Source organism: Nyctibius grandis, chromosome 11 (genome assembly GCF_013368605.1).
Source record: "Nyctibius grandis isolate bNycGra1 chromosome 11, bNycGra1.pri, whole genome shotgun sequence".
Classification (NCBI taxonomy): domain Eukaryota; kingdom Metazoa; phylum Chordata; class Aves; order Nyctibiiformes; family Nyctibiidae; genus Nyctibius; species Nyctibius grandis.
The window spans coordinates 21,178,150-21,200,074 of NC_090668.1; the positions used below are offsets into that span (position 1 = coordinate 21,178,150).

The following is a 21,925-nucleotide window of genomic DNA, read 5'->3' on the forward strand; positions in this document are numbered from 1 at the left end:
CCAGTTTGCATTTCAAGCAGCTTCTCTGAAAGGCTGCATGCATTTTCCACGCTTACCAGGGAAATGGGCACATAAGCTGAAAAGGAGAAAACAAATAGATTCCAGTAATACACATGGTCTTTAAACTTTACTGATATTGACTAGTTAATATCCACTGTTTACATACTGAAAAGGTTCCTGTTTAGTTTACAAACTTCTCAGAGTAAGAACCTTAAGAGCTCTGCATTAATAATACCAAAAATAAGGATTAAGAAAAAGACAGCTTTTGCTTAAATATCTTGTTTGTCCGCTGTCTAAATCCCTGCATTGCTGACATATTTAGTCGCCTACATAAAAGTTAGGCTGGAGTGTCTTTGGCTGAGTTATACATGAACACTGAAGATGAGATTAAGTCAGATATTGAGCCAGACATGCTGATAAAGGGTACTGTGTTCATGATGGAGACTGCTGAGCTGCAATAAGTTGTGAAAGCTACAAATTTATGTAATGTGAGTTATCAAAAAATACATTAGCGAACATGTCTTCACCATAATAGGTTCCACTTTGACAACCTTCTTTTGACAGGATTTTTGGTTGATTTTTTTTTTGGGTTTTGGGGGCTTGTTTGCTTTAAGCACGACACGTGGTTCATGCATGGATTCTCCGGTTGATGTTGGGTTTTGTTTAAACTGCGGCACTGTGTAGGGTCTTCATAGCTTCAAGGACTTGCTCACGTGGAACTGATTGAAGAAATGCTGCTGATACAGACACAGTGCTGTGCTGCTCTTCTTGTGGTGTGGGTGCTGTAAGCAGCTGAAGATGACCACAAACGCTAAGCAGATGATAAAATAGAGAGCTGCAACTGCAGCACTGACGCTTACCTGGGTCAGAATGACAGTACTGCTTTTGTAATGTCGTCTGAATCATTGTCAATGTGAGCAGATTTTTCTTGCTGCTTTTCTAAAAACTTAGAGATGATTCACTGTAAGTCTCAGATTTCAGGTGTTAGATTGAAGGCACCTGAGTGAGTTGTAAGGTAAGTGTTAGAGCTTCCAGCCCTGAGAATGCATCGGAGATATTGTTTATTTAACAAGTCATTCCAACAGAATGAGGCAATTTGCAGTTGTCTTAATGGATCTTATTTTTATTTGGCCAGTCACTTCCCCAGCCCTACTGCAAAGAAAAAGTGTGCATGCTAAATACAATAACTGGTCGACTTCATTTTTTTTCTTTTTTTTTTTTCCATCTGATCTTTCCCTAGGTAAAAGTGATCCTTTCTGTGTATTAGAGCTGGGAAACGACAGTCTTCAAACACACACTGTTTACAAGAACCTCAATCCAGAGTGGAACAAAGTTTTCACATTGTAAGTAGATTGCTTTTGAAAACATGTTGGAACACTAAACAGTTAGCAGCTTAACTATAAAGCTATCAACTTTGGGAAAATACAAAGGTCAAGTTTAAGATATGTCATTTTTTCAGTCAGAGACGATGATGGAGAAATATCAAGTATAACTTAATTAAAGCCTTTTGCCTTTTACTAGTTCTTGCATGGAGTTTATTAATAGAAGTCATTAAAAGAAAAATTACTGTGATATTTATAGGAAGAATCATGACTAGACATAATGGAGTCATAGCTGGATCCAAGAGATAATATAACAGAAAGTAGAGACCAGATACTCACACCTACATTTTCCGTAATTTAAAATAAAATGTTTCATTGAACGATGGTAGAATCCTCATTGAATTTGTAAGTAAGCAGAAAATTAGAGCTCATGTTGTTCCTGGTATAGCTTCTGAATTTGAACTAGACAAACATATCTTACCCCAAATTAGAAGCTTATATTTTTATGAAAATCAGAGTATTATTTTTTTTAGTGACTTTGTTAATAAAAAAAGTGATAATTTAGGTATCACTTTTAGGCAGCACAATTTTTTAGTCTTGCTTTATGCTGACAAAGATTTTTGTGAATAACTGAGATAAACTACTACAGTCTTGGAGACATTTGGGGCAAGGAAGGCAACCATGAGGGCTGGCAACGGAGCATTTATGACAATTGTACCTTTCCACTGGAAGAACAGTTTGAGGATTATGAACTTCTTGCAAAAGCAACATTCATAAATACTGGGCTGAACACGACAAGAAGTATCTGATCTCTTTTATAGAAGTACCTTGCCGGATTTCTGTTTAATTCATGGGCGCAGCTGAATGCGTGTCTCTTGGAGTCCTTTCTCTTACTTTGTTCTCAAGAAGCTTCCACTCAGCGCTGTTTATTCTGAGACTGTGCCAGCAGATGAGTCTTGTCGGATGTTCAGCCAACAAAACAGATCTAATAAGAATGCAAAATTATTTTATTTAAACAGAAAGTTTGTGTCTGTACTTCCTGTGGGTCTCAGCAATGTCAGCTATGGACTATTCCTAACTTTCTTATTGCTGTTGCATGGCTAGCCCAGGCACCAAATCTGCAGAGACAGTCAGGCTCTCTCATGTCTCCTTAGATTTTTGGCCATTTTTTAAAATTTCAATTAAGGACCTTAAAAGCTATTGATGATTTAGATTTATTTTGGAGCAGACTAGATGAACCCATTTCAGCTGGAGCATTCAATACTACTAAAGAGCCCTTCCCATCATATTCAGATTTTTCTGCAACACACTTATCAATGTATGTCACTCTGGGGTTTTAATATTTTATACCACTGGTAGCAGTGTCATTGGAAAATTATAATGGTTTGGAGAAGAGTATGGAAGTATGGTTGCAGAAGTGGCAGGTTTCAATGTATTTTAAAGCTATAATGTCTTGAAAACAGTGCATTTCATGGATGTTTGGTTGCCACTAGTGCCTGGGTCATATCACATGCTACGGCTGCTAGCTGGAGAGACAACCAGGTGCTTTTAGGTTCAGACTCTGCTCCATGAGGAGCAACTCCACCGTGTCACAGGCAGAGGTTCTGGGAGTGGGACTGCTCTGAAAAGACCTTCTCTGGGGCAGAACAGCTGCACGCAGTTAAATAACAAACACACTGTACCACGTATCACTTTCTTTAACTCTTGCACGTGGAAAAAGGAAAAGAGGAGATAATGAATGCAACTCGTAAGTCATCTCCGGTTGCACGTGCTTTTGCAGGTACACAGATATAACTTTTCTCAAATGAGACTCTGATTTATTAAGAATCTGATAAATATTTAGGATCAAGTGCCTGCTGCCAGATCAGTAGAGCATTTGCACTGAATGGAATAAAAATATTGTACATTTGGTCTTTACTTAGGGATATTTTTTTAAGTAATTGGTTTTGTTAGAACCTTAGAAAGGAGATAATTGTTCAATAATTGCTCAAGTCAAATTAAGTTACATAGATTTTGTTTCCTGGATTATTTGTTTAATGTCCTGAAGCCTGGTTTTGAATTCAGCCCTTGACCTCTCCCACTCACCAGCTTTCTCTGTTGGAGAGCTGAGTTTTACACTGTTGGTATCAATATCAATGCACAAAAAATGTCACCACCTGGTAGTTATTTTCTTCACCTAGTTATGGGACTGAAACATGAAGGGAAAGCTTGGGGAGTACCCATAATTTGATTCATTTTTTTGGGGAATTTAATTAAATGCTAGTTTTATACTCTAAGGTGTACGAACTTAATTAGTAAAACAGTATTCTCAGATGTTTGTGGAGGGGACTGTGTGCATGTGTATCAAATATTATTTTTTTTGTGTCTGCACTTTTTTTTTCCAGTCCTATTAAAGATATTCATGATGTTCTGGAAGTAACAGTATTTGATGAAGATGGAGATAAACCGCCTGATTTTCTTGGAAAAGTTGCCATCCCTTTGCTGTCTGTAAGTTACCTTTGCCACGTATATCATTCAAACATCGATGGTTTTGCTGGGAACGAGTTGCATTTCTTTTCCCCGTAGCACAAAGCAACACAGATTTAGAGATAAACAGGTTTTGTGATCTATATGTGCCTTAGTTGGCAGTGTTTATAGTTCTCCTTAGTGTAACAAGCATCGCCAACCCGTTTTAGTATGAATTTGGTTGATTGGGAAGAAAATTGCAGAAGTGTCTGTACTTCATCAGTACTATGTGCCATGTAGGTCTGAAAACATAATTGAGTTGTTCTGTATGTTTCCACATCATCTTCTGGAGGCAACATTTTAAGCATATCTTTGTTCTGTCTTGCTTCTTTTTACTCCAAGAAAGTAATTGAACATCACAGTAGGATTGAGTAGAGATAGCTGTTGTTATTGGCACAGCTGAATAAAATTACCTAAAAGGGGTGTTTTCTGCTCCATAATGCTTTTAAAGACTGGTGGCTTTTGTTCTGTAAACAAATATGTGAAGAGTGAGCGCTACCACGGGAGTATAAAATCAAAACTGGGAACGAAGCGAGCTCAGGGGAAAGTGGTTGCTCTGGAGATTAAGGAGAGTTGAAGCTTTTTCAGAAACGGCCAACAAAGGCTAAAGAAAGGGGAACATAAAAGGGTCATTAAAAGACATTAATAGAGAAATGGGGGAAAAGCAGCTTTATGTTGGTGAGACTGATTTAATTTTGGAACAAGGCTGGGAATAAGAGTGAGTAAACCAGATCAAGAGGATTGTAAACTGCTCCATGTGTATGTTCAATATCACAGAAGATTCTGGTAACTTTTGCAGTAACATTTGGGAAGAACTTTCTAGGCTGTGAGTTTTATTAAATCAATTAGTAGATGAGGCTTGAAACATCATGGGTCTCTTGTGCTCATATCAATCAAGCCATGTAAACACATTTAGCTGTAAGCATGGGGGTTTCCTTGAGTTTTGAGGCACTGATGTTTTGCAGTAGGTTCCCTATGCAGAGGAGAGGGTGTGACGGGTATTTTTGCAGTGAGTACTGTTTTGAGCCGTGTACAAACATTCATGCTTGCAATATATAACGTGATTCATGTGATACGTGCAGTAGTGAGATGCTTTCAGTAATGCACAGTGTGATGTTGTGGGTAATAGGACTCTTGAATAGGCAGACGGTGAATCCTGATTGGAATTATAGAGTAGAAAATTGCAATATTGTTTTGAAAGATCCCTGTGAAAGCACATTCACTTCTGCAGAAAGGCTGGCACACATCTTTCATGGTTGAGGCAAGAATTTGTCATTGAGTTTTAGAGGTGGGCTGCTGCAGGACAGGCAGTATTGCAATAATGAGTTAGTGGGGCTCTGTCCTAGCAGAGACTGGAGAAACGGGAGGTTTCTAGAGGGAAAGCAAATGTCCCATCTGACCAAAGTGGGCCATATAAGCCTCACGGAGTCAGCATAGTTTAGGTAAGGGACCAATCAAGATCAGAGAGGGGAACTGCAAAAATTTGATGTTTCCAAATAAATAATGAACTGCCCAGAAAACTCTTGAACTAGCTTAGAGGATATGAGCCCAACCTAAGGAATGCTTTGTAGTGGTGAAGAAATAGGCCAATGTGCTCCAGTTTTGTTGTTATTTTGTCTAATTAAGTGTATTTCTTGTGTATGTGAATTAATAGCAATGCGACTTCTGAATCTCTTCACGAAAGTGTGTTTGTTTTCATCCACTGTGTGCTCTTTCCAGGTTATAGGGGAGTCCAGACCAGGGGAACCCCTGAAATTAGGGGATACAAAGAGCCTAAGCTATAGAAGCTGAGGTGTAAATACTGGGCTCTTGGTGCCCCACACACTGTCATGTGCTTTGCAATCCTCTTGCCTCCGTGGCTCGGACTGCAGGTTCTTTTTGAGGCTGGGGATATTTTAGATTGTTTGTCTACTTAGTGGCTTGAGTTGTCAATATCTCCAGTTTTAGAACAATATTAGAGTCAGTTGGGCAAGGAGGATGATTTGATGTTTATAGGGAGGAAAAAAAACCTCTTAACATCTTTTATTCCATTTTTGATCACTTTGTTAATTTTTCCCCAAGTCCTCATATCTCTGATGTTACTGGAAGAGAGTGGCTGGAGCAGCTGCTCTCCTGCAGATCTGGTGCTTGCCAAATGGTCTGCGTGATCGGCAGCAGGCTGTGTGGGCTCACAGTGAGATGATGTTAGATTTGGATTTTCTGTTGATTTTATCGGCATTTGTCAAGTATCCCTTAGGAAGCATGTAACAAGGCAGAGGAGGGGGAGTGCATGTGTGTGGTAATGTCCAAACTATTCAGCATAGGTTTTTTTGTCCAAGGTTTGAGACAAAAAAAAATAAAATAAAAATTGTTTATGCTTTCCCTTGCCAACTGATCTTCTTCCTTCCCGTCCAAACTTCTCTGCCTCCTATTTCAGTCAAATCTAGTGTAAATATATTCACCTCTGCTTCTGATTAAAAACCATTTTGCACCTATTAACTTAGTCTGCTCAGAGAACTGCAATTTTCTAAGCTCTTTTTCTTGAAATGGGAATTTCAATGTATGTTGTCATTTTGACTATAAGTTTGAATGTATCCTTTAACCATTTAGATAAATATGCTGAAAGAGAACAGTAGTTAGAGTCAAGGAAGCCTCAGAAATCATATAGGTTTAATTTCTCTAGGTAACCAGGCCTAATATTTGCCTTGCATTATACTCTCTTTTGAAATTTTGCCTTTTTTTTTTTTTTCCTGTTACAAATGCACAAATTTGACTTGTGAGCTGTCAGTAGATGAAGTTAGTTTACTTCAGTAATTGTTTATGGATGACTAGATTCTTTTCTTAATGAAAAATTGCCTTGAATAAAGTATGTGTTGGAGGGATATGAAATGTTTAATTAATTTGACAATGAATTTCGGTTTAAATGTGTTCAGGAGACTTACATTGGCATTTTGCAAACATCCGTACACCTTCATCATCACATTAACACACGAATAACCTTACTACACGAAAAATTCAGAGATGGTGAAATTACTTATGCTTTACATTCATCCTTGACTATGATCTAGGCTTATTGCAGGCACCAAATAAGAAACAAAAAAAATGGGCAGTATGAGAAGAGTTTTAAAGTGTCAGATGAGGAATAAAGCCGAAAACTTCATGTTCTTTTGGTAGGCATGATGAAGCAATATTGGATAAATACACAATTTGCTTTTTGTCATACAGCTCTATTAATAATGCACTGTAGAGACATTGATTTTGATAGCATTGCACTGAATTTGGAATTTTCTTTATTTTGTAGGTAGATGAGGGACAGAGGGAGAGAAGTGGTTATTTGCTTGCATTTTATCTTTAGCTTTTCCATGCTAATCAACCTACGGTATTTTTTTTCTCCTGCCCTTCTTTACATCAAACTACTGTCCTCCTCTAAAACACGTATGAGAGACCTCATCTCAAATACAGCTCTGGTCAGCCACTTTCACAGAAGCGGAATTTAAACTGGAAGAGACACAGATTAGTGCTACCAGGATATTCAACAAAATGGATCACTCTCTTGCCAGAGGTGACCTATAGAGTCTGGCTTTCCTAACCTTTGGGCTGAGAAGGAGATTGCTTTCTCAGAGCCTGGGGAATGAAAGGGAAGACCATTTACACCACTGAACAGAGCAGGCTTTTGTGCTAGAAACTGAAGAAGATCCTGGGGAATGGAGAAGTAGGGCAAAAACTTCATTGCTTCAAGAAAGGAGTTTGATAGGTATAGAAGTTTTGTAGATTTTGGGGGACTTGAACTAATTATCAAAGAAGTCCTTTCCATCTCTGTGTTCCTTTGTGCCCTAGATCTTAGTTAAAGCAACTGTATTTCTCTTTGTGAGGGTCTGTCTTTTTTGTTTTGCTTCAAGAGACTCCTGTCTCCTAGAAGGCTGCAAGTTATTAGAGACATGGGAGCATATAATGTGCTTCAATGAATTTGAAAGCAGAGTATATCAAATATCCACGTGTAGAAAGACCTTTGAGTGAAGTTGTATCACAGAATGGAATGGTTTTTATCTGCTGAATTATCAGCTCAGAGTAGACTTCAGCTGCACCCTTTTTTCAGCAAACAGGAAGAGGCCCATGAAATATTTTCAAGTGCCAAGCAAGGCTAGTAGGCAACGATACACTGAAAACAAGTACTATGCCTTTCGCAAGCTTAATTATCTAAAACATGGACTGGATTCAGAGAGCGGACACCTGATGATTGCAGTTACTTAGCACTTGACCATAAGTGCACAGTCTTTTCCAGGAGAAAGCTTCAGAGTTTGAGAACAGTGAAAATGCTGCATTTATGCAATAGAGGCATCTGTAAAGTGGATCTGACTTTTATCCCTATCATGAACCAGAAATTTTGGAATAGAAAAAAAAAGAACCCACTTCTCTTCCAGAAAAAATGATACCTTGTTTCTGAAATTAAATTCTCCCCCAACCATGCACTGCTCACTGAAATGGTATCAACAGGAATGTTCTTCTCAAGCACCACCTAGGATCCTTGTGCTCACGGATTTTCAGCTCCTCCTCAGACTGCCTAGAAGCCCTTGTGTGGCTGCTTGCTTTCTTTCAGACCATCAGCTCTGTATCTGTTTGGTCTGGATGTCAATCCTCTGCCAAGAACCCAAATTTCCATTCTACTTTGAATCCCACAGAAAGTTGTTAAAAAGTGAAATGTTTGGGGCAAAGAGTTTTGGGATGAATGAATGGGCATTTGGTACAAAATCAAATCAAGGTATATTGCAAGACTGGGGAGAAACAAAAAATCTCTGTTCATGTCCAGGTGGATCAAATATGTGGCTTGCTTTCATCTTTTCCTGGGGAAATATGTCCTTTGCTAAGGGTAGGTGTGTGTCTATTACAAGACAGCTTTATGTTATTCAGGGCAATGGTATGACATTGTGCATCAGCAATGAGCTCAAGCAGGAATATCAGAGGTCCCAAATGCTTCAGATGAATTACCCTTGGAGAGTAGCCATTAGCCTTTCCACACGTCACGGGTGTTGATGTACAGAGCTTTAACCCAGCGTTCTTCTGTCAGGTCATCAATATATGACATTGAATCTGCATCAAAGCTGGATACAGAGTGAAGTTTTCTTAAAATCAATGTAAAAAAAAAGCCACTAAACCATATTTCTTTGAGACAAGAGCAATGAAAAAACACCCTTTGCTGTGTAAGGGTCCTGTCTTCTCCGTGTTTTGTGTCATATCAATCTCGGCTTTCGCTATTTCATTAAAGTTCTCGAGCGGTCAGAAGGTTGTTGCTTAATAGATTTAGCATTGGCTGGCTACATCAATACTGTGTTTAGTCACATTTGTTTTACTGGGGACATCTGTGGGAAGAGTTTAGCGCATATATATTCATTCATTTGAAAGGAACCCAGTGCACTTTGGGCCTTGACTGTATGGTGGTCTTGTGTACCTGAACACTTCCTTCAGCTGAAGCACTGCCAGAAGTTGCCTCTGTCTGAAGTGCCTCTGTAGGTCCAAATACTTAATGCACAGAGAATTTTGGCTTTTCTGCTAACTGATAATTTCTTTCGCATGGTCCTGTATGGAGAAGGGACTGTGATATAGAATATGTGAATTGTTCTGTGAAAATATGCTGATAACTTTGTCTTTCTGTGTTGATTCAGAACAGGGAAATGCCCCAAATATCAGCAGTTCCCATGGGATTAAAATCTTGACTTTTTTTCAGAAGTTTTCTGGTGGTGACCTTGCAAAGTGAAGCATGTCGGTGGGGTAGGCACAGCTGTCCTCATGTCTATCACATGGTTGTGGGCACTCTTGGTTGGTGATTGAGCCCCAGTATATTGTATGCTATTAAGAAGCTTACAGAGAATGCAGGCATTAGTATTCAGTGAGGATATAAAACATAATCAATAAAGGAATAATATTGATTATGCCTCTCTAAGGACCTCACCTGCAGATATTTTCCCATTTGATTTGAATATTCCTTTCCTTCCCTTTTCCTATAAGTAGATGTAAACGTTCATGGGAAACATAACCTATTTTAGACACAACTATCAAAAACATTTATTGAGTGAAGCCCGTGTGAGATCAGATATGTAGCAAAAGGTGTTTGGGTGACAGAAGAAATCTGATCTTTCTGACATTTAGGTTCATCCTGGGACCCCAGCCCCGGCTGCAACATCTGATCACCTTTTCCACAACTGGAGAAAGCATTTAAGCAGTCTTTGCAAACAGCAGAGACTGAGGAAAAGAACGCAGAAAGGAGAAATAAATAGATCCGAAATGAAATTAATATAACTGGCTGTCTTTCGAGATTGAGGGAGACGTTGAACAGAATCTGAACTCTGGCCCAAGAACAGCATGCAATGAAAATGTAGAGTATTAAAAGCTAATTTGGATGTTTTCTTCTGGGCACAGTTGAGACATGCCACCGATCTAATCTCCGTGCAGTCATGGGTGTTAGAATTACCCTACACCTTTTGCTGAACCGCACTGCCTTAGCACGTTGCCAAAACTGTAAGAGAGATTTTTCTTTGACTTTTTTGCACAGTTTTTTCTTTTTATTCAAATGAAAATGCAATGGAGAAATGCCATTTCATAGCCAGTTGTTCTTCTCTCTTGTGCTTTTTTCCCTCTGAAGAAGGTCAAAAGCTAGGATATCTGTATGAATGTTTAGTCTTAGGCTGAGTTATAATTGCACATCTTTTACCAGACAAGTCAAACATTTAGAATTAAAGATGCCAAATGAAGCTCACTGTAAAACTGTGTTTGCACTGCATTACTTTCTGCCCTGTTCAATTTTAAAACAGCAGCAACAACAATAACGACACCATTTTAAAAAGTTTCCCAAGCAACAAACAACCCCCATTTCCAAAGGCAGACAGAGATGGAAGTTATTTGTTGCTGATTTGAAAGTTACTGTGTGAACACACCTGCAGCCTCACCCAAAATGCTTGGTTCGGCTCCAGCTCCTAAAATGAAGAGTCTTTTCCCTAAAGTAAGAATTTTTTTGAGTGCAGAATACCATGAGATCAGACTTGGACCTTATCAGTAGTGACAGCATTTCTTTTCCTTTTTCTGTCAATTTAGCAGCATGTGACTTTCTTTTTTCCTTGTTGGTTATGCTCTTGAAAGATTTAAGAAGTATATCCTAAGGAATATAAAAAGGACTTCTTGTTAATTGTTGCTCCTAGGGTAATAGGACAAAATGTTACGAGAAATATATGTAACTGAAATACATGGAAATTCAGCCCGCAAATTAATAACTATGGAGAATCCAGAATTATGATAGTGATATGTATCAGACACCTGCATCCCTACACACTGGGGACAGCATACCTTATATTGTGTTGCAGGAGGGTCCATGAATCAAAGCTCAGTCTAAACTTGCTGCTGGTGGCATCCCCTTGGACAAACAGCCTCAAGCCAAGTCTTTCTGGCCTTGTATCTCCACTATCAGTAAATCAATTTTTTCAGTTAATTTGGGAAATTGAACAAAATCTTTAATTTCCAAATAAATTTTTGTATTGTGTTTTGTTTTTTTTTTTTTTTCATTCGGGAGCTTTTTCAATTATTTTTTGGCCTTGCTTCGGGTGTGGGGTGGGGAACAAACTGTTGAAATAGAAGAACCCTTTATGATGGGCTGACAATACAGTATGTGGCAGCTGGCCCTAGAAGAGGGGCTAGCCACTTCAGCAGCTCTTCTGTTGCGGGGCTGCAGGTTATCTGAGCCTGCTGGTCTGCAAAAAGTATTTTGCGTGTCCCTTTCTTGGGAGCTGCAGTGTCCTTTGCCACCAACTCCAACCCTACGTGTACTCGCTTGCAGTGAAAGCAGAGGTGCTTTGTGATCAGCTTACTGTAGTGCCTATTATTGTTATTATTTATTGTTATTAAATAATTTCCACATATGCCTGCATCACTCCCAGCATCCTGTTAAGAAAAGCTTTGGATGAGAACATAGTGAAAGCTGGAGTTCCTGGTTGGACACCACTGAGGATGCAAAGTTGGTCCTTGTGAGAGCCTTCTTCCCTTCCAACTGTTAGCCAGAAATCTCATCTACCCTTTGACGAGCTATTTTGGTGCAAAAAAGGTGGAGCAACATTGGGAAGGAAAGTGACCTTTCCCTTGTCTCATGAAATCACTTGGTTTCCATTATGCCTTTTTTTTTTTTTTTTCCCCTTACTCATTTCTGCCATGGTTTATATGAGTGCCTCTTCTAAATGCCAGAGCAGCAATAGCCATTTTAAATATGGTTGCAATTTCATGCCCCCAAATTTCCTCCGTTATCTTTAATCTTTGATCATTACAGCCCCTGAATGTAGCTTTTTGGTAAGCTACAGTTTTTTATGTTACTGCTGTTTGGAATTAACTGGTCTGCTTCCTAAAAAGCCAAATGTTTAATCAATACGTATCCTACTGTGTATAATAAATACATTTCTGCCATCACTTTTTGAAGAGAGAATGCTTTTGATTTGAGCCAAATAGTTTACAAAATGGTGAGGCAGGGTTTTTTGTTGAGGGTTTGGTTTTTTTTTTTTAATAGATGTTTCATGCAATAGGGCCAACCGGCGGATTAGAGCATAGAAATGGTATTGAAATTCAAGGGTGGGGTGGGGGGAGAAGTCTTTTAAATGAATTAGTTAATTTTGAACATTTGTTACATTAGCATTCGCTCCACTTAGGCTGATTAATTTATTCGGATTGCGTTTGTTTCCTGGGTAAGAATTTGACAACCTTGCAATAAACCAAATATTAAAAAGTGAGTTCGTGTACTGGAGTGTGCAATAGGAAGGTAAGTTGTTGTTTGTGTCTCTCTTCCTGAACTTTGGAAGAAAAATCCCATTTTAAACCTGTAATAACAGAGGCTGATTACTTCCCATCAACTCACTGGCTTCCAGGGCAGAATTTTCAGACTGGTTATTGCGTGCGCTGCTCTACTATAAAGTACAAGGTCTGTAAATTAAAGTTGGACCATAAGAGATTTAATCTGCAATTTTATAGGTCTCTAATCCAACGGTCATTTTGTATTTCAGGCTTCAAGTATATTTATTATCAGGGTTTGGGAAGGGTTTTTTTTTTGTGCTTGCAGTTTATTTATTTATTTGTAGTGTCTTTAAACTATATTGTGAATTACAGCTGGGAAAATATTGATGCTTTTTTCTCCCCCCCTCGCCAAACTATAGATTAGAAACGGTAAACAAAGTTGTTACACGCTGAAGAATAAAGACTTGGAACGTGCTTCAAAAGGAGTAATTTACTTGGAGCTGGATGTCCTATTTAATCCTGTAAGTTGAAATATTTTCTCTTTGCTTATCGCTGGCATAAGAAATGTGTGAATCTGCAAGGATGGATGTGGGAGGTGACCCTGTAAAACCTAGGATCCGAGCAGGACAAGTCCTGACCTGGTTGCATCTGGTGGTGGAGGGCTGTTTCATGCCGTGGGTGAAGAAGGATTGGGACATCATAGCTCTGTGTTGGCCGATCCAGGTGGATGGGGACAATGCAGGAGCATTTTTGGGCTGACAAGTGACCACAGGCGCCTTAGGAAGGAGGTGCCGATTACTGTATGCCATGGCTTCATTTGCCACAGTCAAAAAAAGGCTTAATGTTTAGATTATTATACATTACTTTTAACACTTACTTTCTCCCCAAAAAGCTGACCCATGATGTTCTTTTCCCAGGGTGCTGACAGGAAAATTAATGAGGCATGTACACGGTGCACTTAGTTTTTAAGTGGCTGAGTCAGGCTCAATTGTTTATGCCCTACAGCCTTTTACCAAGTTAAATCCTATTTATTAAGGCCGTCGTGGGCTGCACCGCAGCTCTCCTCTTGCTGAAGTGAGTCCAGCCTTGCCCGATTTCACTCATCCATGTTTTTCCTAGCAGCTCCTCCTAAGTCGCATAGAGGCTGAAAAGAGTGAAAGATCCTGAAATTCCTAATCAATGCTGGTAATACAGAGCTGAAATAATGAACTTAAAACTCCGTTTTTTTTTTTTAGGTAAAAGCAAGTATTAGAACATTCAAGCCCCGCGAAAAGCGCTTTACTGAGGAGAACCGCAAATTTTCTAAAAAGGTGAAAATTGTGTCCGGGCTAAGCTCTCGCATCTGTTTTGGAAAGATTTGAATTGCAGTAGCGCAGTTGCAAGAACAAAACGTATTTATGCATAAAATGCCAAACACGTGTAAATTCTGCGTATTTCTGTATATATTAAAAGGTTGGTTTGTGTTAACACGAAATTGCTTTCTGATCTAGTTTGCATCAGTAGTTCTGCTTCGTGCCTCAGAGTGGCGAAAATGATAGCTGTGGATGTTACACACTTCACAGCACCTAAAGCTCAACGAGAGCCTTATTTCCTTCTTTGGGAAGGAAGAAACCAGGTCTAAATTAATTATTTAAAAAGTCCATAGGATTCTAGAACAATGGCCATTATCCTTTTTTTAAATAAAGGTGCACTATAATAAGGCTAAAATTCACTATTTATTTATATGGACTACTCCAAAACACGTACAGAAGAGGTTCGGTGTTTTGATTACATTCTCTCTGGCACTTTTCCTCAGACATTGCTATATTTTGAGAATTGAAGAGGAATGAAGGTAGGTTTGTGTTACAGTTTTATTTAGTTTTGGCATCAAGACGTGCCTTTTTTTTTTTTTCTTTTTTTCTAATGGATGATCTGGAAGATTTGGGTGTAAGCAGAAAGCAGACAGGAGCTGGAGTGTGTCTCTGAAACAGACATATTAGACACATTTGTAATATGTGCCCTGGCATGCATTTGTAGCTTAAATTATCCCTGTTTCTGAAGCAGTAGTAGAATATTAGAGTGTTTGATTAAACTCCTCTTCTCCTCCCTTCCTCCCACTCGATATTTATCAGATCTTATCAAGAAATGTTGATCGTGTGAAAAAAATCACCATGGCAATATGGAATACAATACAATTCCTTCGGAGCTGCTTTCTCTGGGAGTCCACAGTAAAGAGCGTGATAGCATTCGTGGTAAGTGGATTTCTTCTTTTCTTGCATGAGGCTAAGTGATAAAAGATCTCGAGTGTTACCATGCCTTCCTCTCCGCCAGTGTAAAGCCCTTTATCGTTTGCTGTTATTGGTATTTTGCAGCTACATGGCTGCAGGTTTCGAGGCAGCTTGGGCCACATTGGGCCTGATGGACATGGAAATTAGACCTTCAGGAATAGCCTTTCTTTGCTCGGTGCAGAAGTGTTGGCCAACCTGTACCAAGCACCAAGGATGCCCATGTCCATGGCGGGTGATGCCACCCTGTAAAGGCTGAGACCAGGTGGTGACCCTGGATTTTTTTTTTTTTTTTGCTAGGAAAGGAGGGAGGTGGTGGCCAGGAGGGTGATGCAGGGAGATTACTTTGATTTGGGTGATGCAGTCTCGTCCCTTCCATCTTCCATTGCAATGAGGCGGCACTTCGCTGTGGGTTATCAATGCCTGCTACACCCGTGTCCCTAATGCTCATAAGCAGCTCTGCTGACATCGCCTGTTGCAAATCTGTTCTCTTGACAGTAATAATACATTGCTTTTTTTCTAAAAAAAAAAGAAAAGGCTGGTCAGTGAGTTCTGCTGCGCTCTGCAAACAAAAAGCCATGTTCTCCACCTGCCTGTCCCACTTCTCAGCTCTCTCCTTTTTTCCTCTTGGTAGTAAACACCCCATTTGCAGTTTTCTCATAATCCACTCAAGCACAAAAAGGTTTTGCCTGCTTTTTATTCTGCGGTGTGACATTTTCTTCATGCTTGAAATGTTTGGCATGCCATTAAAGGTTGCAAAATCGTTTTGTGGTAGTCCAGCATGCAGAAAGTAAGTTTTTGAGTTGAGTGTTTATTAAGCAATATAACAGCTGCATTTCCAAGATTTTTTCCTTCTTTTACTGTCTGTGAATTATAAGTCGCTTAAAGGTTTTTTTGAGGAAAACACTTCAGTGTGTTTGCTACAGATGAGTAAAGTGGACCATCCCTGATTGAAAGAAGCTCCAGAGCAGACAGAGGAGCTGTCTTTCACCCTGCAGATTGGGGGGATGACTAGCACATAAGAGTAGGTAGGATGAGCGGGTCTTTTCTCTGTATTTTTTTTTCTTCCTGTTGCTCGAAGCTTATTTAGATCATATGTAAAGTTAATGGTTCAAGAGCTGGTGGAGAGCAGAGCAGCTGGTAGCTCACTAAAGCAGGTATGGCTGTGCAAGGGAGCTCTATGGTTGTGCACAAGGGAATCGGATGGTCATGCACACTGGGGCTGGAAAGGGAGAAATGTATGTAAAAACCCAGTGCCGATGTCCTACCATCACCATACAGTGAGAATCTAAGCACGTATTTAAGATATTTGCTCTTAAGAGATTTCGCATCAAAATACTTGTGAAGTTACAGCTGTGAAGTTCAGTTTTCTAGACTTAGGAAAAGTTTGGAAGTGGTGGAGAGGCAGAAAAATAAAAAGGTGGGAAAGTGGGTCTACAGAAAAAGGAATTGATTCCTAGTGAAAAGGAGGATGAGCAGGTTACAAGTTACAGATTATTAATGTCTTTACTGGACACCATAATACTTCTGGTTTCCTGAAAGAAAGTGGATAATGGGAAAGAAATAACAATACATGACTCTAAGAATAATTATCACAGGTTTCTTCTACAAACCAAAATTTAAGTCTATCTGATTTTTTTCCACATGGAAATAATTCAGCTCTGGCGCTTAAAATGAAGTGCTAATTGTGTATGTATCTCTCACTATTTCCAGTGTGTGTTCATAGTACTGGAAATACACACACAGCGTGGTAGGTGCAGCATCCCTCCCTGCCCCCATCCGTATGTAAAATCCACTCTTAACAGGTTAAATAAAAGGTGTACCAAATATCTCATTTTTAAAATTGTCATTCCCCAGCAAGCAACAACCAATATGTTCAGTATCTGGCTTTGTATCAACTCAGCCTGTACCAAATTTGTCATTATTGACGACCCGCTGGTGACTGATGCTGAACACCAAAGTGAGGAAGATGCACAAAGCTTCTCACCCATTTTTCAGCTGGGTTTGTGAAACCATGGCTGGTACCTTAAGTACCAGCCAGGCCCTCAAACTATAAAATGCCTTTTTTTTCTTACAGACGTTGTCCCTTGAGCCACTGGCAATAACCGTTTTGACCATATTCTACATATTCCATATATATTCACCATGATAATCCCAGAGGTTGTATGGTCCTTAGGACCCCCCTCCCCTGCTGTGTTGCCCTTGGTTTCCCTCTACAGGTAGCCCATGCCCCTTTCTCCAAGGGGGAACAAAGAGAGAGAGGAGGAGGAAGACAAGCAGACGGTATAATCATGTGAACCTTGTTTTCTAAAGCAATCAGACAAAAACCACTGCCAGACAGAAGAAAATATTAGTGAGATCATCAGCATGGCAATAGGCGAGGACGTGGTATCTTACACCTTCCTGTTTTAGTCTTCATTACAGCTCACCTCCCTCCCCATTAGCGCTGACAGCTCACGTGTGTGACAAGGACACTAGCTGCTGCTTCTGGGTGCGCAAGAGAAAAAGAGGGAGGAAACAGAGGACAGCACAGGCAGGACACAAGTGAATGAGAAAAATGCTAACACCATGATTTCTCATTTATAAGATACATCATCCCAAGCTAAATTTTTTTTATTAGTTGTAAATGGTGAGAGGGGGACAATCCAGGAACATGTCAGTAAATTAATTTTTTGGTGCTATAAAGGCAAAATCCTATTTTTCTTCAGCCATTCTGTGATTTTAATCTGGTCATTTTAATCTGAGTTAATTGTATAGGCACGGGGGACACTGATTGGACTGCTCAGGCACAGGTAAAATCAGGAATTTTTCAGGTTTAGGGGTTTGGAAAGAGCGTTGAAAGGGAGGGTGACGTGAAAAGCAGAATTTTTGGTCATATTTGCCCTGTGCACAAAGGGTTTGGTGCAAATTGTGTTACACAAATTCTAGAAAAAACATCCTGGGTAGGAGGAAAGAGTCTCACATAGGTTTTCTGGACTCTTTATAGTGTACATTTCATTGTTGGTCTGGTGTGAAAAATGGGCACACGTGTTTGTGTGCCTGGGAATATCAGGAATATTCTCACACGTGGAAAATTTTACCTGTAGAGTTAATCGTGTTCAAATATCAGGAGAGGTCTTAAAAGACTTCGTCCATGTGGTGTTCTCCATCAATTCAGGATTTGGGGGGATTTGTAGATTTTTAAGACCAAAAAGCTCTTCAGGCTTTCTACTCTGTTTAATTTTGATGTAGTTATCTCTCTATTCAACCTGATATGTTGTGTTTTGACTGAAACATACCTCTCAAAAAGGGCTTTATTTTGAAGACACCCAGACACACACTCTAGTACATCCTTGTGTGGTTCTTCTCGTGTGCCTGACACTCTTTATATCCTACCCTGGAAAATTTGCTCCCAGTTTCTGAGGTAAATGTTGTGTTTTTAACCTGGTCCTCATCACTCCTTCCTCTTGTCACACCTTCCTCCATTGAGACATCACTTCCACGCTGCGTTACTGGTGTCCAAAAAGCTGGAGCTGTGTAGTGAGATGTGCCTAGGGGAATGTCTGCTCGCAAGTCATCTTGTAGATCCATGTGATTATAAGCTGTTTGTTTTTGTCACTCATGGATATGAAAACTTGTGTTCTTACCTTTCTGATGCACTTTTGAGTTCCTCATCCTTTTTTCCACATGTAAACACTCCCTGCCTGCTCTGCTCCCCCTTCTTCCCTGGTCGTGGAAGTTAAGCCCATAATAACTGAATCATTCTTACTGTACAATATGTATTTAAAAATATTTTAGAGGTTAGTTTTAGTCACAGAATGATTTTCATGAGGAATTATGCATCATTGCACATTGTGCTTGTGATTTTATACAACATAATTACACCTTCTATTGACAGTTTTCTCTGCATTAATGGTAATTATGTCATTTAATGAAATTACAGTAATTGCATTAAAAAAACTATAATCTGGTGCAAATTAAAAGGATATATTGACTGGAATTTTTACTATCATATATTTTTTTTAAAGTTTGCATGATAGCTGCAAGAGACATTGACAGGATCAGGCAAACGATGGGAAACCAGCCACCACAGCACCTCTGGTGTGACTGGCAGCGCTCACTGCTGATTTCCTTCAGGGTCCCTGCACACTCACCCATGCCAGCATACTTCATTTTTACTGGCAGCATGTCCCACTATATCAGGTTTAGGCTTCTTGCTAATCAGGGCTGCTGCCAGGGTGGGTACAGGTGGGAGCTATTTTTCAGGCTCATGCCTAGCTGGCAGCCGGGGCCAGCCAGACAAGCAATGCAGCACGCATAGGCAGTATTTATTTATTTTGCAGTGACATTGCAATGTGTCTGGTAATTATTTTATGATGGGTTAGTACTGGGAGGAAAGGAAGGAATGCGTGGTGATGCAACGTAATGTGTTCGAAATGTGGAGTTTCTGGTCAAACTGACTGCAGCTATTTAATGGTGGGCAGCTGGGAAAAGGACAGGCATGGGATCATTTTGGAGCAGTAGGGGCTTCCCAAAAAGCCAGCTGATGCAAGAGTAGGGAAGCCCTGGAGGCTGTGGATGCCCAGCAGAGCTGCTGGGGGTTGTGGATGCAGCAGGAAACTCAAACTCAAGCTTTTGAACTCCTTGCTGTAGAGGTGAGATTTTGGCACCCTTCTCCATTAAGATCTCCAAAGCTTTATAAATCCAGACTGATTTGGAGGATGCCCTGTTTCTTGGCACTGGCCTCTGGGGCTGTGGGAACTGGAAGCCTGAGGAGTCACAGGGCAGGCTGGGTGAGGCTGCACGTCTGTGCATTATTGTGCCAGTTTGCTTTGGTCTAATCTGGGATAGCAGCAGAGAGAGATCATTTAGACTCTGTAGCCCATGAACTTCTGGGCATCTCTGAGTGTGCCATTTAACATGCTGCCACTTAAGCTTGCGATTTAGGAGCTGGATCTGAGCCCAGCTAAACTCATCTCATAAAGGAGACACCAACCGTCTTATTAGACATGACCAATTTTTAATCCCTGTTGAACTGGGCTATATTTGTACTGATGACCTCCAGGCAAAGGCCATTAGCTTGTTGACAATGTCCTCTAAAATTGCTAATTGCGTATCAGTAAGAGGGAAATGTTCTTTTCCCTCAGGAAAGATGTTTGTTAAGTCAAAATCTCAGCCTTCGGGAGTTTACTTGGGGTAAGTCTTTCACTCTGTATGGGGACAAGTGTCTCCTCATGTTATGGTTAGACTTTCCCAAGCAAAACACAAAATGTTCCAGTCCTGTTTGTACTGAGCATAATTCAACCCTGGATATGACAACAATATACGGCTAAAACATCCAATTTAACTCGTGCATTGTTTTGCAGCACAAAATGATTTTTTTTTTCCCTTGGTGGGAGGGGAGTTATAGATCAATAAAGGGAAATTCTTGGGACAAAAGTTTAGCAGGGAACATGAGGAACCCATGAAGAAGGGAGACTGGTAACAGCTAGGAAATGCAAACAACATAGGATAGAGACTGAGTCACCAAGCATCTCTCGGACCTCTGGCCAGCCAAGCAGAGGACAGAGGATAATTTTCACTGAGACTTTGCTTGTGACTTACCAGTAGATGATGATAATTCACTTTTCTATAGGATGGGGAAGGAAGATGTGCTCTCACATGAGCTTCCCTAAAATCTTTCTTATTTTCCCCATGAATTGTCCACTAACTTTGAACAAGAAGTTCCCTGATACAAAGCACAAACCACCCCGCCATGACTACATGTGTAACTGATGAGAGGGTATAGTCTTTTTTCTCCCCTTTTTTTTTCTCTGTCCTCATAGCTGAAGACGAAATATAAATCATTGTTCCCAAACTATTTGGGAACAGCATTAAAGTAATGGTAGATTAAAATGTCTCCACATTAAAAAGCTAAATAAAATGAATAGATGTAATCCTAAAGAGAGAAGAATGAGTATTCTTCAAACACTGAATAGGGAACTTGGAAAAAGAAAAAGCCTAAAAAAAAAAAAAAGAAGAAAAAAGTATTAATGCAAAAGAGATGGTCTTTACTTCTGCTTCACTGTAGAGCTTTTGCTAAGGGCTTTTCTCAGCCCGTTTGCAGCTTGTGTTTTGCTACAGTTTTAAAGGAGCAGTCAGCAAAGGGACGAATGCAGTTCCTGTTTAAATAGGGGAGCTGTAAAATAATGCTCTGGTACAAAAATTTGTTCATATTTAAGGCTAGAGCTAATGCTGGAGGAGCAGCAAAAGGCAGGGCTTCAGGAATTCGACCTAGTGAGTAATTCTTCAGAGCCCCTAACATTTCCTCCCCTCTTTTCCTCTGTAAATCCCTGGCAAAGGCACATCTTTAAAATTATTGTCTCGAACTCTAGTGAGAAGGCTGGATCAGAGGTATGTTTTTATTTCGAGCTATTATATCCCAGTAAAAGCATTTTCCTAATGACGGAGGAAGCGTTTACATCCTGCTTCCTCCACGCTGCTCATGGCAGCGCCTGTGAAAATTCACCACTGGTGTGTGCAAAGCCGTTAGGAGCACGTTACCTCTCACATGCAATGAGAAACAGGCTTCTCTAGACAATTAAAGGAGATGGTTTTACCCTTCTCCCAGCAATTTTTACATTTCCAGTATTATTCTTCTGTGGTTGAGGGCAATATGATTTAAGCCTGAGATCCCAGGCTTTGCCTTTGCTGCAGCAGTTAAAATTCCTGGAATAGCAACAGTGATATTGATGATGCTGAGAGACACAGAGCAAAGTAAACACATGTTATTTCCAGCTCTTTCAAAAATGCAAGAACAAACAAGGACAAAGTTAATAGGGAAATAACCACTTAGAAGCTTGACAAGACGATAAACAAGATTTAAAAAGCAAAGTTTGAAGCTTTGGAGTCGGGGTGAGCTGGAGCTGGGCAGAGACCAGTACAAATATCCTTTTTAACTTTAAAAAGGATGGATGATCTTGTGTTTACAACTCAGGGGATTCGAGAATTTGCTTTTTACCAGTAATTTTTTCCAAAATAAAAAGAAAACCATATTTTGCATCTGAGGAGTAATACTCATTTACTATGGACCTCCTTGACAAGCCACTAACCCTATATAGAAAACCCCTTGCTTTT

General features: G+C 39.9%; 1 protein-coding gene across 4 annotated transcripts in view; it reads left to right on the top strand.

The window, feature by feature from the left end:
• Positions 1 to 21,925, top strand: part of MCTP2 (multiple C2 and transmembrane domain containing 2) — a 103,326-nt gene that overhangs the window by 43,568 nt on the left and 37,833 nt on the right. For all 4 annotated transcript variants that reach the window (XM_068409974.1, XM_068409971.1, XM_068409972.1 and 1 more), the window contains exons 12-16: positions 1,241 to 1,343; positions 3,707 to 3,809; positions 12,986 to 13,087; positions 13,802 to 13,876; positions 14,678 to 14,797. In XM_068409974.1, the coding sequence (XP_068266075.1) occupies positions 1,241 to 1,343; positions 3,707 to 3,809; positions 12,986 to 13,087; positions 13,802 to 13,876; positions 14,678 to 14,797 (503 nt within the window). The remainder of the gene's footprint in view (positions 1 to 1,240; positions 1,344 to 3,706; positions 3,810 to 12,985; positions 13,088 to 13,801; positions 13,877 to 14,677; positions 14,798 to 21,925) is intronic.